Genomic DNA, 18,136 nt, shown 5'->3' on the forward strand with positions numbered 1-18,136 from the left:
CCAATGATGTTTCAGTGTAAAACCACTAGATGACTAACCCCTTATCTATGATTCATTTTACAAATCAGCTTGGGCCATTTATTAAGCAGCTTATTACTACCGACCAAATGACCATGACCATGTCTTTTACTAAAAATACATCACCAATTGATGAGGATGGTTTCTAAACAATACATAAGCATAAAAGACATAAAGTGTGTGCTCGCTCTCTTCTGTCTAAGCCGTACTTCGCAAAAGGGAGTTATCAGAATATGGCAAAATGAAGATCTTATATTGGAATGTGAGGGGTGTAGCCAACCTTAGCATTCAGTCAGAATTGGCTAATTTATGCTTTACTTATAATCTTGATTATCTTTGCATTTCTGAGCCTATGGTTTCTTTGTTTTTTATTCCTTCTACCTTTTAGAATTTTATTCAAATGAAATTTGTATGCTCTAATGACAGAGGTGAGTTATATGTGGGTTTTTAGTGTTGCTCATTTACCTTTAAGTAGTCCACTGTTCAAAATAATTAATATCGATACAAGTTTGTCTTGATAATTCACCCTGTGCTCTATCTGTTATGTATGTTGCCATAAATTACATTGACAGACGGGTTTTATGGGATGCTCTTATTTCCTTTACTGCTTCTTATGACCAACCTTGGATGGTTATTGGAGACTTTAATGTGATTATGGGGACTCACGAAAAGGCTGGTGGTAATTCTCCTCCCACTATTTCTTGCTTAGATTTTTCTAATATGATTGATGCATGTTGTCTAACCCATCTCTCAATTGAAGGAATCTCTTTACTTGGTGTAATAGTTCAAACACGGGTCAGATTGAAGAAAGATTAGATAGGGCACTATGCAACCTTGCTTTCTATTATGCTTGGCCAAATAATAAAAGCCTTATTTTGCCTCGCTCATGCTCATATCAGAGTGCTTTGCTTGTTTATGTTTTCCTATTAATAGCCTAGAGAAGGTTAGAGTTATATGGCTAGCTGATGGTGATCAAGGCACAAAGTTTTTCCATACTTATTGTAGAACGAAGGTGGCCCACTCTTCCATTAATAGTTTACACATTGATGGTGTTGTAAACTCTAATCATGTGGAGATCTCTAACAATCTAGTTTCCTATTATGCCAAGCTTTATTCGACAGCTTTTAATTTGGATGATCCAACAATAGTTTGTTCAGTGTGAAATGCAAGTTATGCAACCCAAGAGGGGGGGTGAATTGGGATTTTAAAATTATACAATACAATTCGCACAACAATTTAATCTATTGCCTTTATCAAATCAAAAACAACAAATTCAATTAAGAACAATATTAAAAGAGTAAGGAAAGAGAAAACAAACACAAGGATTTTTACGTGGTTCGGCTATCCCCGCTTACGTCCACGCCTCCAAGCACACCCGGCTTGAGGATTTCACTATCCAAGCCTCTCAATGCTTCAAATGTTTACAATTGACTTCTAAAGTGTTAATGACCTTTACAACAAGAGATTATCTCCTCAATCTCTTCACCCCAAGTGTTTCTTACACTTGTACACTCATAATTTGATGAGAAATGAAAATCACAACAATGAAACTCTCTTTAAGAGTAGATAACAAATTATAGCTCAATGATGATTTACAAAATGGAAGCTCAATATATGTTATATGATCTTATTTTTCCTTATATTAATCCTTAAAATGAAGTTGGAGTTGAGTTTTTATAGTTAAAGCCTGAAAACTAGCCGTTATAGACAAATTCTCGCGCCCAAGCAGTTAGCCGCTTGATTTATCCGGCTAGCCGCTCATGAACAGTGATATTACCATTATTTTTCATTTTTGCTACAGTAACACTGTTCACTAAAATTACACTTAGGTCCAAATCTTTCAATAATTATACTATGGCCCAAGACGTCATACAACTTTACAAATAGGTCAAATTTCAGAATTTCTAAATAATAATTGTCTTCCCAAAACTTTCTAAAATTATGATATGGCCCCAAAAATATTATTCTTTCACAAAAAAATCATTTTCAACATAATACCCATATTTTTCAAAGTTCTCAAAATCTTTCACTTTAGTCTAAAATATTCATAAATTATAGTAGGGCCCAAAACATTTCAAATATTTATAAAAACGTCCAACTTCGAAATTTAATAATAATACTTATTAAAATCAAAGATTTCAAAACTTAGCATTTAACTCCAAATTACTCAAATCCACAAAATACTTTACTTTATAAAAATAAAACCTTTTAGTTTATGAAAAGTATTTAATTAAATTAATTTCTTGAGCTTCTCAAATACTAAATCATGCATCAATTAAATCATACCGGCTTTACAAGAATTTATCGCACTAATTTGTCCGTTGAGCTCTAAAGTTTATTCTTGATTTCGCCGTTGTCCGTTGAGTGTCTTGAGCTTGATTTCACTTGATTCACTTGCATAAATATTACCCTTAAAAAACTAGCGAAAATGTGAAATACAATATCTATTAAATCACTTAATAGTATTACTATCCCTCCAAGCTTGCAATTGTGTATGAATCAAACATAATTGGCACAAAAAAGTATTGGATGTCACATATAAAGAACCCGAAAATGTCAAAGTGCCATCATGAAAAACCTTCAAGAATTTAATGAAATAACGAGCATATTCCCAATCAATTGACGAAGGACACGTTTTTTGCTCGCTCAAACAAAACTCACGAATGTATTGTGCATCATGAAGCTCTAATCGATCAAATACTTTTTCATACTTTTCAGCAGCCTCTAACATGAAAAAAGTGGAATTCCATCTAGTTACGACATCTAGACACAACAACTTATTTGAAGAAATTTTCTCTTGCTCTGCATATGCCTTAAACTTTTGTGTCCTAGAAGGTGAAGATCTAACAAATCTTATAACATTACGAATTTTAGAAATCGACTGATGATACTCTTTTAACCCCTCTACAACAATGAGATTAATATATGTGCACTACACCTCAAATGCATATTTTGACCCCCTAAGATTGCACCATTCCAATTGTTCACAACTTTTGACAAATAAAAAACAACACCATCATTAGAAGAAGCATTATCAACCGTTACTGTAAAAACTCTCTCAATACCCCAATCTAATAGGCATGTTTCAATTTGCCTACCAATTGTTTCACCTTTATGGTCAGCAACTTGACAAAAATTCAATATTTTTTTGTGCAATGTCCAATTATCATCAATAAAGTGAGTTGTAAGACACATATAACAAAGATTTTGAGCTGAAGTCCATGTGTCTGTAGTGAGGCAAACTCTTTGATGATTACTAACAAAAAAATCAGTCAAATCTTTCTTTGTTTTTTTGTAAAGTTGCAAAATATCACGAGCAATAGTAGTGCGAGATGGTACTTTAAATCTATTTTCAAAAACTCCCAACATTTCCTTAAACCCTTCACCCTCTACAACTCTAAATGACATCTCATCTTTTATAATAAACTTAGCAATTGCTTCCCTACAAGCCTCAACACTATAGGTCGTTGATACAAGACTACATGGCTCTCCAATTTTCACTGGTTGGTAAGACAAAGTTTTTTTGTTTTTTGTCTACTCGAGCTCGACCAGGATATTTTAGACATCTCTCTCTTATATGACCCAATAGATTAGATGTTCCTTTATTAAAACCACATTTATATTCTTTTCCACAATATCGACATTTGAATCTAGGATGCAGTGGATTAGAACTTAATTGGATAAAATGCTCCCAAGCTTCTGAAGTAGTGGATTTATTGGGCGTACCTTCAGCATTACTGGATGATTTAGAACTTGGGGGAGCTGAATCTACAGCTACGCGTTTTCCTTTATCAAGTTGAGAAGTCATCTACATCACCAATATGAAAAATCATTAAAATTAATTACGAAAAATGACAGGAACAAATTAAGCTTAAAAGAGTTCAGTTACGAAAAGTAAAAGAAGCCAATTCAAAAAGAAAAATCATGAAATTCATGTGTTACATCCGAAAAGGCAATATGATTGCTAGATCCACAGAAGCAACATGATTCAACCACCCCCCATAACAACTCTTTAATCTTCATTTTTTAAAAAAATAGCCCATCAAACAAGAAATTAATAGATTCAGCCACATGATTTCAACTGTACACTCAACCAGCTACAATCTGAATTAATTTGCTCCTTGTGGTTGCATAATCAGGATTTTGAGTGTTCCAATATATCTATATATTTGGCTACACTGACCAATAATTTAGACTAATCAAAATGCCTTTAATATTTCACAACGGCCAGGTACTGTGCAATTTCTCTCAGTTTTACCACAGAACAAAAAGCAAAAGCAACAGAATTAAGACATGCAATCAACAAATAATTCTCTCCCTCGATCCCCAACAACCTTATTATTAACAAAAGGATATCAAAATCATTATCCCAAGTCACCATTGACAAAAAAGAAGATACATAATAATAATTAAAAAAAATCAGAACAAATGTTATCGAAGATAAAATCAAAATAATAAATCAGGAGAAGGTTTACGAGTACTGTACCTAGAGAAGGAGATAGAAACACCATGGTAAGGTTTAATAGTACTCGTCGGAATCGTGCGTGTGACTGTGACGGCAGGGCTGCAGGAAGCTTAGGGTTTTTTTTTTCGTTTGCAGATTGTTGGTCGTGACCACTGATTTGCGGTATAGTGCTAGTTTACTTTTGGGCTTTTGGCGTTATCTAGTTTACTTTTGGCTTTATGTTATTGTTACTTTTTTTTTTTTACAAAAGCTTTATGTTACTTTACTTTTACTTTTGGATGACTTTACTTCAATAGTTTTTGACCGCCGATTTGATCATTTTTTATTTTATATTTTTATTAGATAATAGCTAAATTATATTATGGTACTTATGTACTTATGTAATGTCATATTTATAATATTTTTAAAAATAAATAAATAAATAAATATTTTTTTTTACGGATTCACGGATTTTTACGGATTCACAGAAGTAAATCCATATCCAATCCACCGACTATGGATTTTTAAAATTTCAATCCAATCCAATCCATCAATCCACGGATCGGATTTATAAGGATCGAATTTTTACGAATTAGACGGATTGAACGAATCGGATCGGATTCTGAACACCCTTACTTAATACATATGTTTGTTATCATCAAAATTACATTACGTGTAGCCCTTTAGGCTAACACAATGATCTTTCATCTAGTCTTTGAGGTTGATAATGTTCTTTTAACTGCGGTGCCTTCTGCATTGGAAATCAAAGATACTGTCTTTGCCATAGACCCGAATAATACTCATGGCCCAGATGGTTTTTCAAGTCTTTTTTATCAACATTGTTGGCATATTGTTAGTCCTAATGTTGTCCATTTTGTCTAGCATTTTTTCACCACTAGTGAGTTACCTCATAATTTTGACTCTAATTTTATTGTGTTAATTCCTAAAGAGGATGGTGCCATTGAGGTTTCTAAGTTTCGACTAAAAACTCTTTCGAACTTCCTCTTCAAAATCATTCCGAAGATTCTAATAGATAGGTTGGGTACATTTATTACAAAAATTATTTCTCCTCGCAGACTGGCTTTGTAAAAGGGCGTTGTATCTCTGAATCTATAGGTTTGGTTTCCGAGGCATACAATCTTCTTGATCGATGGATTCAAGGTGGTAATATGAGGTTGAAATTAGATATCACAAAGGCCTTTGATACAATTGAGTGAGATTTTCTTTTTCGGGTTTTAAAGAATTTTGGTTTTTCATCTCAATTTATTTCCCGAGTTTCTATTTTGTTGCACTTTACTTGCATTTCCATTTATGTTAATGGCACTCCGAGGGGTTTTTTAGCTGTAACAGAGGAGTGAGGCATGGTGATCATTTGTCTCTACTACTCTTTTGCTTGGCAGAGGAGGCTTTTAGCAGAGGCATTCTTAACTTATGAGAACAAGGGTTAATCTGTGGTATCTCTTCTCCAAAACTCAATTTTTCTCCAAGTCATGCACTGTATGCGAACGACATTTTTATTTTTGTTCGTGGTGATTATAATTCCCTCTTTAGCTTGATAGGGCTTTTAGAATCTTATAGTCGCGCTTCTAGTCAAGTGATTAACAAGGCTAAATCATGGTTCTTTATTAGATCATATATGAGTCACATGATCAATTTTTTAAAGTCTTTTTTGGGGTTTCAAGAGGGTCCAACTACTTTTACTTACTTGAGAGTTTCGATATTTCACGAAATCTTTAGGAAGTAACACTTGCAGGTTATTACTGATGGAGTTCGAGAAAAGCCAGAAAGCTGGTGATAACTCTATGAAATGAGAATTATTATGACACTTTTAGACTTGAATCAGTAATACTTAGAGAGTAAATGACATATTTTTATTGCATTTTAATTATATTTTGCATAAACATCAATTTTAGTTTATTTTAATAATTTTTTTTTATTTAGAATAATTTGTGTGCTTAGATTATATGTATAATTGTAAGTGACCGGAATCTCAAATTTTAAGGAATGAATGCTAATGCAATAGGCTTGCAAAAATAAGGAAAGAACTTGATTACAGAAGAATTGAAATAAGTCTAGAACAATGCAGATGTTGTAGCCGTTCATGCAGTACCATTGTTGTAGCAACTTTGGAGTATTGACAGAGAAGATACTTAGAAGATTGTGATATGGAGTTTCCAAATCTGGAAGATACGTGCCCTAGACTTCCGGTTGCCCTAATTTTAAGCTATAAAAGGAGCACACAGGCAAAGGAAAGAGGGAGTCATCAACTAAAGAGAAAAACTGAAAAGAAAAAACAAGAAAACAGAATTCAAGAGAGAGATTGAAGGTTGTCATAGAGGAGAAAACACAGAGATCAATTAGAAAATTAGCCATTTTTTTATTTTCTTGTTTTTATCTCAGTATGGGGATGTATTTGATGGTTAAAACTCATTTATTTATTTATTTTTCGCAAATCATGAACTAAATTTGATTGTGGTTGAGTGATAAATGAACTTAATGGATGTTTGAATGACATAAGTGTGTTGCTCAGTATTTGCTACAATATTTTATCTTAATTGTATTTATTTTAATTCTCTATTTTGGCTGACCACCTATTTAGGGATATTAACTAAGAAAGAGCCTTAAAAAAGTCACCTAAATTGAGTCAATTTCAATTTAAATAGGGTCATGCTTTATCTAAAATTAATGATGAACATAGGAATTCACTTGTAGGGTAAATATAACCTAGATCGTTTATTGTTATATTTAATGTTGACGTAACAATTGGTCACTGTTATGTTGCATTAGATATAAGATATCCAACAGACAACAATTGAGGATACATGAGGGATTTACCCAGTGTTGTAGCAGATGATATAGCAACGATACTAGAATTGAAATAATAGTCAATACCATTAAGTGAGTTTATTCATTCAACTACTCCATTTCCATTTGTTTTATCCTTGTGTTTGAAGTGAGAATTTTCTTTATTTTATTTTATTTATTGCATTTTTACTTTAATTTGTCTATTAGTTTCATTAGTTACTTTATTTTCATTTAAAACAAAACTGCATTGTTAAAGACCGCTGAAGCAAATCTAAAAACATCAATCCCTGTAGAGACGATATGAATACTCATCAGTATATTACTTATTGTATACACTTATATATCGACACTAATAGATTTAAAGATTGCACACACCAGCTGGATGGGAAAGTTACTTTCTACGGCTGGCTGCTTTTAACTTGTGTAGTTTGTTATCCAAGCCATGTTATTACATAGCTTTATGATCTACCAATGACCATGCTCTCTTTTGAAGCAAATGAGTGGTTGGATCCGTAATTTCACTTGGACTTGCTCCTGTGATACTCGAAAAAAGATTTTTATCTCTTGGCATCAGGTTTGTGCTCCAAAGGAATTTGATGGTTTAGGTATTCGTGACCTGTCCTTGCCTAATCGTGCCGTTTCCTTAAGACTTCTTGGCCTATTTTGACATCTTCTTGTATTTGGTGTCAGTTTTTAAAAGGTTGGTATCAACTCTCTTTATACAATTAGTCTCGAACTTATTCCAATTCTTCCATTTGGCGGTGTTTGAAGAGTTAAATTCCTACTTTAGTTGCTAGTTACCGTTAGGTTGTGGGAGATGGAAAAAGATTAACCTATGGCGTGATAGATGGCTATCAGATCCCATTGATTCTTTATTGAATATTAATTATTTAAGCATGAACCTTAATTCTTTTGTGAGTGCCTTGACTGGTGATAGTGCTTGGTATATTCTAGATCATTTTCAATCTTTGTTCCCTCAACTGGTTTTAAATATAAAAAATATAATGTTGCCCCTATTTGATACTGAAGATAAGATGGTGTGGTGCCACTCAGTAGATGGTGATCTTACTTTGTCATAAGCTTATCATTTTTTACTTGGCAACTGTGAAGTCTGCCCTTGGAACAAATGTTTGTGGTCACCTTTTATTCCTCCAAAAAAACTCTATGTTTGCCTGGAGGTTGTTTTATAATAGACTTTCAATAGATGATCAGCTACGTTTATGTGAATTATGTGTCATCTCAGCGTGCCCCTTTTGCTTGCAAACTGATGAAATAGCTGCCCACTTATTTTTCTTATGCGGGCTCTCTCAACAACTTTGGGGTTGGCTTCCTTCTTTATTTATAGTCACCTTTCCTATGAATAGAGACCTTGTGAGTTTTCGAAAGCTAATTCTTGATGATAGATTTTCTCATCACACAGCCTCCCTTTAGTGCATGGCTTACTTCATCCTGATTTATTATTTGTGGAAACCTTAAAACTTATTATGCTTTGAAAATCGTGTGCTCTCCTTATCTCAACTAAAGGCCATTATTGCTTCTCACATTATTTTATTGAACTTTTATTGTCCAGGACACACAGGCACTCAGGTTTCAATTTATGACATATTGGGCATAAAGAAGCCCTTATGGCATCCTCCAAAGGTAGTTTCAGTTTTCTGGCATCCTCTTTTAATTTATTGGGTTAAAATTAATACATATAGCCTTGCTAGATGAAATTCAGGAAAGACAGCTTGCGGTTTTCATGGGATTTAATGGTGCCTTTAAAGGATGCTTTGCAGTGCCTTTAGGTATTAATTCATCATTTTATGCTGAAATATTTGGTGTTATTATGGCTATTGAAGAAGCAACTAATAAATGGCGGCAATATGTTTGGTTAGAGAGCGACTCTACTGCTGCGCTGTCTTGTCTTCATAATCCTAAATTTGCTCCTCCATGGTGCATCCGTAATAGATGGATTAATTGTTATAGCTTGATTAAAAATATGATTTTCAAATGCTCCTTTATTTTTTGAGAATGAAGTTAGGTAGCAGATTGCTTGTCTAACTTGGGTTTATCTTATTCCGCGTATACTTGGTGGGATTATCCACCAATGACTATTAGGAAAAAGTTATTTGAGGATACTTAGGGCTATCCCAATTATCTTTTCATAACTTAACCTTTCGTTCATGAGGATCCTATATCTCTTCTCCCTTTTTTTTAATTATATTTTCAGATTTATATAAAAAAAAAAATAGTTATACTTACTGACATCTACATTAAGAGGTTAAAAAACAAATGACCTTCATGACTAATGGTGGAACTAGTCTTTCAATTTATGGTGCGTTTACTAATCAGTAATCGGAATGAACTGAAATCGAAATAGGGAATGATAATCAAAATAAATTGTTTGCTTTAGTTATGAGAATCGGAATCGAAATGAAGTATATTGTCATTAATGTGCTTACTTTATCTTGAAATTGGAATATATCATTACAATTCTAAACTAACTTTAGTTAATTATTGTGAATTAGTAAAAGAACGTCTATCGTAGCTTAGCCAACACAATTTATAGGATATGTATTTTATTTAAGAGGATACTGGAAGCAAATTGTATAAGAAGAAAATATTTGTATTGGCCAAATTGATACTGAATGGAGCTTTGTCAAGTGCAGGTGGATACTGTTCAATGGAGCTGTTTAAATATTTTATTTGTTCTTACATTTTCTTTCACATTCTTATATTCTTATCAATGCCAGGGGCCAGAAAATGGCCCATTAGTTGGGTCCAACAAACTTTTTCAATTATAAAAGAGTGGTAGAGAATATAATATGATTGAGAAAAAAATTGAAAACATGTAACATTATTTTAGAAATCAACAATGTAATACTAAACGCGGAAAAACTTATGAATTCATATTTCTAAAAAAAGAAAACTTAAATTTTAATAGTTTTATTTCCCTAGCAAAAAAAAAAAACTAGATTAACAAATTGAGCATTATTTATTCAAAAACAAAATAATATATATATTTTTTCTCCTAAACCTACTTTAGGATTGGTTGGTACCTCAATCTCTTGAAGTACAAGTACATGGATTCAAAAGTCCCTCTAGTGAATATGAAAGTTAATTTTTTTTTTTAAATTTTTCATTGAGGACTCTATGGGCTTATTTGTGCTTAGTTTTTTTGAGTTTATTTATGTATTTCTATAAACGTATATGTAAATTATAATGCAATATTAAGATATTTATAAACGAGGAAAAAAAAACTATTTTTTATGTCGAAAATAGCACGTATTAAGTAGAGACATGCTCTACATGTTGTGTGTTTCTACAATTCAATCTTTGAATTAGTTATGTTTGTGTTAGTTGGCTCTAAATTATAGGATAATTCCCTCCAATGAATATGCAAGTTAGTTTTCTTTGATTTTTAATTGACGATTCAGTGGGCTTATTTGTGCTTAGTCTTTTTGAGCTTATTTATGTATTTCTATAAACTTATATGTAAATTATAATGTAATATAAAGATATTTATAAACGAGGAAAGAAGTTATTTTTTATGTCGAAAATAGCACTTATTAAGTAGAGACATGCTCTACATGTTGTGTGTTTCTACGATTCAATCTTTGAATTAGTTATTGTGTGTGCTAGTTGGCTCTAAATTATAAGATAATAATTTAGTTTAAAGTAGAAAATTAGTGCCGGGTCACAAATAAAAAGTAAAGATTTGATGATTGCAAAAGTAAGTAATTGACTTGTTAAATATATATATTTTAAATATAAAAAGCAGTGGTGATAAAAATGATGACAATTAAAGTCAATAAAAGACTCCACAAAACTAATTTTTCAATAAATTTTCTATTGATGCCAAACTTTGACTTACCTTTCAACGGATCTCAATATGAATTGAAAAAACAAAAATCCTGATTTTAATCCAACAAATAAAAATAATCATCACTTTTCGCATTCATGCTTGATGCTTTTCTAAAGAATAATATTTCGATAAAATTAGAGAAGGAAGTATGAGGAAAATTTGACATGGCCAATTACCTTAACCAATGTTACTAAATTTACTAGTTATATGAAAGAGATAAATAATTGTGACCTTAATTATTTCTTTTAAGATGAATTTAGTATATACATAGTATAAAAAACGATTTTTTTTTTTTTGGGGCTCAAACTGTTGAAATCCTCAAGCTAACGTCTGAATCAGTACTCAGTAGACTGCGTAATGTCCACCAACTTGGCTTGTCCACTAATTGAGTGCGTAGGAAGTTGCTGAAAGTTGAATTTAATATTAATATTACTACTTTGATTCCAATATGTGAAGTTGAAAATAGAACAGAGTCAACTATTGTAAAATTAACTAAGCCACATTTTGAATGTTGAGTATATTTTTTCTATTCTTCGTTCAAGTTGTTTCATTTTATTTATTTTTAAAAAATATTTTTAAGTTACGCTCATTGCTATAGTGTTGATCAGGACTCGTCTCAAAATTTTTTGCGTTCTTATTTATGGAGAGGATAATTCAATTGACGATGATTTAACAAACTTGAGTTAGTTGAATGATTCTTAAATATGATGAAATGAGCCGTTAATTTTCATTAATTCTCCTAAAATTTTCTCAAATATTAATTTGTTCAATGAAATATGAATTAATTTGGACTAATAAATTAATTATGTGACATTGTGTTGTATTAAATAATTTTGTAAATATGGAATCTTAAAAATATATAAATCCCATTTTGGAATTGTATTAAAGATGCGGTGCGTTGGATATATTGCCACGTGTTAGCCTGTTAGGTTTTGTTTTTTCTTCGAAGCCAAAAAAAATGCACGTTGATGTTATCGCCCACCACGCTGACGCTGCTGATGAAATGGACATGCCGTAGAATCTCGTCAGCATGAATGCCAATCCGGCCAAGTACGATTCGATACGCTGCCGTTTGGTGACTAACGGTTAACTAAAATGCTTTGTTCATTTACGTTTTTGTACCTCCAATTGGATAATGCATTATGAATTTATGGGACAAGCAATCTTATTCCAAATAATGCAACCTCCAACCCTCACACACTAAATGCAGCCCCCTTTGAAATACCATTTATGGTTCCCATATTTCCAAACCCCGCATCTAAAAATTAGGAGAAAAAAAATTTATATGAGTCGTATATCACATATTTGTTTATTCGTCAATAAATAGATGTCACATGTATATATATTTATTAAGAAAAAAATAACTTAAAATATGTATAACTTATTTATTTGATAACTGAGATGAGATCACTCCACATAAATTTTTTTATAAAAAATAACTAATTTCGGATAATATCATTCCATATAAATTTTTCTGTAAAAGATAATTAAGAAATAATAAAAAATAATCCAATCAATAATTTCACGTCAACCATTACAATTATAAATTCAAAAGTTATAATACGTGACAGTATAAGTAATCTTGCTTAATTTGAATGAAGATACCACAAATTTAAAAAATATTTTAACAAGTTGTTGTTTAAAATTTTTTTCCCCAAAAATTTGGTTACTTGTGTATTTAAAGACTCATCCTCCGGATATTTCGTTTTACTTTTTTCTAAATTTTTGTTAATGAAAATGAACAAAGTGTCTCCAAAAGGCTAAATTAGTAAATACACACCTGTGCGCGAGACACGTGCTCGGACATTCCGCGGCCTCTATATAATCAGAAGTTCAGAACAACTCTTCGCCATTTCCTCAGCACGACATTTCTGCGCTTCCACCCGCAAAAACCATCTCCTCCTCACGTGATCCACACTCACTCTGAATCTCGCAGGTAAATTCCATGATGGAGTTTTTTTTTTTGTTTTTTTGACCCCTATTATTGAAGTAATTCAAATGAAAAAGCTAAAAAAAAAAGTGCTAGATGTTTAATTATTTGTTTCTTCAACTTAGATTTAGCTGATTTTAATGTTTATGTTCCGTTCGTTTTTGAAAATTCTGTTTGGTTGGTGAGAAAACTGAGGGAAGACGAAAATGCAGAAGATATTTTATTTTTTCTGTTTTTCCTACATTTTCTCGGTAGTCAAATGACGGTTTGAAATTGGATAGTTAGTTGTTAGTTACGCATTTTATCTACTTTAGAACTATTATTTAATTTAATTTGGCAATTATTTATTTACGCTACTGTAAATGCGAATTCAAATATTAACAGAGATTTACCAAATCCAATTACTAACGTAATATTCTTCATGATTAGATTAGTCTATATGCGATCTGATTTTAAACGATTTCTTCAAATCTCTTCTTTTTTTTTTGGTAATTTATTTCCTAATTATTAACTTCTTTTTTAATTTTTTGGTTTTTTTGGAAAAAAGAAAGAGTGAAAATATAGTTTATTTATTTATTTAATGTTTCTACTGTCTTCATGCAGTTATTATGGATCCTATAATAAGCAAGATCTTTCCTGTTTTATCCGTTCATATGAATTGTGCTTAGTTATCTGAGTTTACGTATTTTGTTCTGTACCTACTTTTTTATTTATTTTTTGAGAGGTACCCACTTCTTTATTGATTTAGGATAAGTAGAGTCAAAGTCTAATTTCTTTTTTCTGGTTTAATTAGGGTTGCTTTATGTTTTCTTGTTGGTTCATATGTATTGTGTATTTGTGCTTGTGATTTTAGGTTCTTTACACAGTTTTCGTCAATAATATTCAGTAATTTCTCAATTGAGATCTTTTCCTCTCTAGTGAAAGCTTCCTTCTTGGGTTATTGAGACTGTGCACTAGAACTACATCTAGTATCTTTTCCATACTGCCTCATTTATTTGACTAACCATAAGTGAAATAAATTTGTACAGATCGTGATTGGCATTGACAAATGGCTCCAGCGGCAGCATCTGATTCGATAAAGCCTAGAGGTGTTGTTTCAAAGCATGTTGATGATTGTAGTTAGATTAGTCCATAATTGCTTATATTTGTGAGCAAAAAAGTGCTATGTTAATATCAAAATTTTTAACGAAATGATTTGTTTTTGCTCTCATACTTACATGGATAGTAAGAAAATATTAGGATACTAAATTTATAACTTTCAGTTCTAAAAGGTAGTGTGCTTGCCAATTTTTCAATCTTCTCTCTTTATGTTATACAGATGTTTGTATTGTCGGGGTTGCTCGTACACCAATGGGTGGATTTCTTGGTACTCTATCTTCCTTATCTGCTACCAAGCTTGGATCTATCGCTATTGAAGGTTGGAACGAAACCTTTTATTTTCTTCAAGCCAAATACTGAAATATTATTCTATTTCTCTTTCTTTCTCTCATTCTGTATCTTTAATGTAAGATTCTAACTCATTCGTTTTTAATTGTTACTTTTTGTCACCTACAGCTGCTCTTAAGAGAGCAAATGTTGATCCATCACTTGTACAAGAAGTTTTCTTTGGTAATGTTCTCAGTGCAAATCTAGGACAGGCTCCTGCTAGACAGGCTGCATTGGGTGCAGGAATTCCGAATTCAGTGGTCTGTACTACTGTTAACAAAGTTTGTGCATCCAGGCTGAAAGGTAACATGAAAGAAGTCTTTTCTTTTTCCTCTCCCATTCTCTCTTGGGTTTTATTTTCTATTTTTTATTGTTTGGGAATTCATCTTAACATCTGTTGGCATTTTGTTGGTCATTGCAGCTATAATGCTTGCATCACAGAGTATCCAGTTGGGGATCAATGATGTCATTGTGGCTGGAGGAATGGAAAGCATGTCTAACGCACCTAAATATTTGGCAGAAGCGAGGTTTATATCCCTCCCTCCCCTTTTTTCTCCCCAAAAGTGGAACTCAGTTACAGATTTCTGATTTTGTACTTGCATGCAGAAAGGGGTCTCGACTTGGACATGATTCTCTGGTTGATGGAATGCTTAAAGATGGATTATGGGATGTTTATAATGATTGTAGCATGGGAACTTGTGCTGAACTTTGTGCTGAACAACATTCAATAACAAGGGAGAATCAGGTATTGGATTTCTCCGATTCTTGAATTTCATCTGTAGAAGGCTACTAATCTTGCATTTACAACTCATGATTCATATCTTCATGATTTCTGCAGGATGACTTTGCTGTTCTGAGCTTTGAGCGTGGTATTGCTGCCCAAGATGCTGGTGCCTTTGCATGGGAAATTGTTCCAGTGAGACATCTAGTTATATTTAGTTTAAGTGATGCTATGTCAGGTTTTGTTCTACATATTTGCATACTGAATCTAATGCAATGCAGGTTGAAGTTTCTGCGGGAAGGGGAAAACCATCAACCATTGTTGATAAGGATGAAGGTTTAGGCAAGGTAAATATTATGTAAATTCAGATGCATAAGTGTATTCACACAGTGTTATCTTCAATCTGCTGATTCCAATGATATGATACGTATTTTTTACCTCCATTGAGATTGATGTTTTTGTAGCAAGTTGGCTATAATAATTTCCTTTTGGCAAACTTGCAACTGCCGGTTAAACTACCTTCAGTTTGCATTTGGAATTGTTTTTCCAACTTCCTGCTTAATGATGTTGCACATGTTGCTTTTATTTTATACCAGTTTGACCCGGCAAAATTGAGGAAGCTTCGACCAAGTTTCAAGGAGAATGGAGGAACTGTTACGGCTGGCAATGCCTCTAGTATAAGGTCAATCCCGAAACAGGGTCAAAAATTTGACTTCAAACTCCGAGATTATTGCTTTTTAAACTTACACACAAAAGCTTTTGAAATTTACCTATGAGATGTTTATTCATTTCATAGTCATGTTGCAACAACCTCCATGTACTGGCTTGCCCTAGTTATAATCATGTTAGAAACTTGCTCCTTTGTATCATGAAGCTATTAAGAACTTGTAATCATTTTGTTCCCTAGTCTTTCTATTAAGAATTTGTAATCATTTTGTTCCCTAGTCTTTCTCAGGAGAAACTGATTATCCTCAAACAACTTTAAAATTTCATCCATTAAAGCATATGCAGTTTCTCACAATTTTGGTTATTTGAGTCCTACAAGGACTTGAAACCAACCTCCTACTGAAGGTACAATTGCTCTTATTGACAGTGATGGAGCTGCAGCATTAGTTCTAGTCAGTGGAGAGAAGGTACTTAAGCTGGGTTTGCAAGTGATCGCCAAGATCACAGGATATGCTGATGCTGCTCAGGTACATTTCCATATATGTAGAAAAAAAGTAGTTATGGTGCCTAGCACACTAAAATATTGTGAGCAGTAGATGACTGTTTCTCATACTAGTCATTTCTATTTTTACTTTTATTATCTATTTTAGTTTCAAGCTTCATGTCATGTGATGTTCATACGTGTTTACTTTTCAGGCACCAGAGATGTTTACGACAGCTCCAGCCCTAGCCATACCTAAAGCCATTTCAAATGCTGGCTTGGAGGCTTCTCAAGTTGACTGTTACGAAATAAATGAGGCCTTTGCTGTAAGATTTTATTGCTAATTGTTAATGTGGTTTCTCTACCAATTTTGGGGATTGCTGTATCTTGAATTACCAAATTGGTTTTTGTAGGTCGTCGCCCTTGCAAACCAGAAATTGCTTGGACTAAATCCTGTGAGTTCTCCGCCTCAAAAGTTGATTCTCTGTGCATTTGCTCATGTTTTCTCTGCCTATGCATGAGCATATGCAAGTTTTCAAAATTGTTCATTTATTAATCAAGATCTTTTTCTGATCCTGCTTACAGGACAAGGTTAATGTCCATGGTGGAGCAGTAGCTTTGGGACATCCTCTGGGCTGCAGCGGAGCTCGTATCTTGGTCACACTTTTGGGGGTATGTTCTCAAAAACATCTATTGCATCATCGTGTAAAGATTGTTTTCTTTCCATCATCATTTAACGAAATGTTACTGCAGGTACTTAGGCAGAAAAACGGGAAATACGGTGTTGGTGGCGTTTGCAACGGAGGAGGAGGTGCATCGGCACTTGTTGTAGAGCTTGTGTAAGCCTTTTCTGTTCGGGTAAGTCTCATGCATATTCATTTAAAATTTACATGAGCACATAGGCATAGTTAGGCTATGATTAACATGACTGCAACTTCTCTTTGCTACAGATTATTATCAACGAGGTTGCACCCTTCTTGTGGAGTATAATTATGGCCCATTAGGGTGGGGTGTTGTGCAATTGTATCTCCGTTTCTTTTTCATATGTGCTTTCGTCTTCAATAAAAAGATAATAATTTTCTGGCTTTGCTCTCTCTCTGTCTCTCTCTGTCTCTTTCATTTTATATATGTGTGCGCGTACGTGTGAATTAAATGGTATGAACTTTGATGATAATCGTGCTATTGTATGTAACTAACAATTGAAAGTAATTGCGTGCAACATCAAACACCATTGCTACTAAATTTTTAGAAACACAATTTATTTATAATCGTTATCCGTGATTCAAAACAGATCCATACTGCTCTCCAGTAGCAAATGACCCAGCAAACGTGCGCAAAAATCACTCTCAATCCAATCCACATGTTGCATCCTATTAAAAAAAAAAAAAAAAAAAATCCACACGTTACATGTAGAGAAGCCTCATGAGACTATCAATAATTGGGAAGCTAAGTTGTGTCATCGATGCACCAGACATTGCCTAATGGGTAGTTACAACATTTAAGCTTGTGCGTAAAACAAGAACGTCATGAAATAAGTGATCTCTCTTCTTCTTTTTTTTCTCCATTTAAGTTAAAATCGAGGCATCTTTACCAAAATACAATTCTATAATCACACAATCTGATAATACATTTAGTTTAAAATTGGAGACTCAAAGATTTTCTCAATATTGTATGTCACTATGCATGAGGAATACGGAATAGGGTGAGGTTATTTACATTCTTAATAAACTCTTTAAACACTTTTTTAGTTAAGATACTCGATGAGAAAATATTAAAATTAAATAATTACTCAACAAGCT

At 32.9% G+C, this 18,136-nt stretch overlaps 1 protein-coding gene across 1 annotated transcript; it reads left to right on the top strand.

Annotated features, from left to right (window-relative positions):
• The first annotated feature begins 12,942 nt into the window (after positions 1-12,942).
• On the top strand, positions 12,943-17,429 carry LOC18052224 (acetyl-CoA acetyltransferase, cytosolic 1). The gene is made up of 15 exons (XM_006447756.2): positions 12,943-13,050; positions 14,073-14,132; positions 14,363-14,461; positions 14,599-14,772; positions 14,891-14,996; positions 15,076-15,214; positions 15,308-15,385; positions 15,472-15,537; positions 15,787-15,872; positions 16,284-16,383; positions 16,553-16,663; positions 16,751-16,792; positions 16,923-17,009; positions 17,091-17,195; positions 17,288-17,429. Exons 2-14 carry the CDS (start codon positions 14,093-14,095, stop codon positions 17,178-17,180), a joined length of 1,218 nt encoding a protein of 405 aa, XP_006447819.1. The 5' UTR covers positions 12,943-13,050; positions 14,073-14,092; the 3' UTR covers positions 17,181-17,195; positions 17,288-17,429.
• Positions 17,430-18,136: the final 707 nt, after the last annotated feature.

Source organism: Citrus clementina, unplaced genomic scaffold (genome assembly GCF_000493195.1).
Source record: "Citrus clementina cultivar Clemenules unplaced genomic scaffold, Citrus_clementina_v1.0 scaffold_2, whole genome shotgun sequence".
NCBI classification, from domain to species: Eukaryota; Viridiplantae; Streptophyta; class Magnoliopsida; order Sapindales; family Rutaceae; genus Citrus; species Citrus x clementina.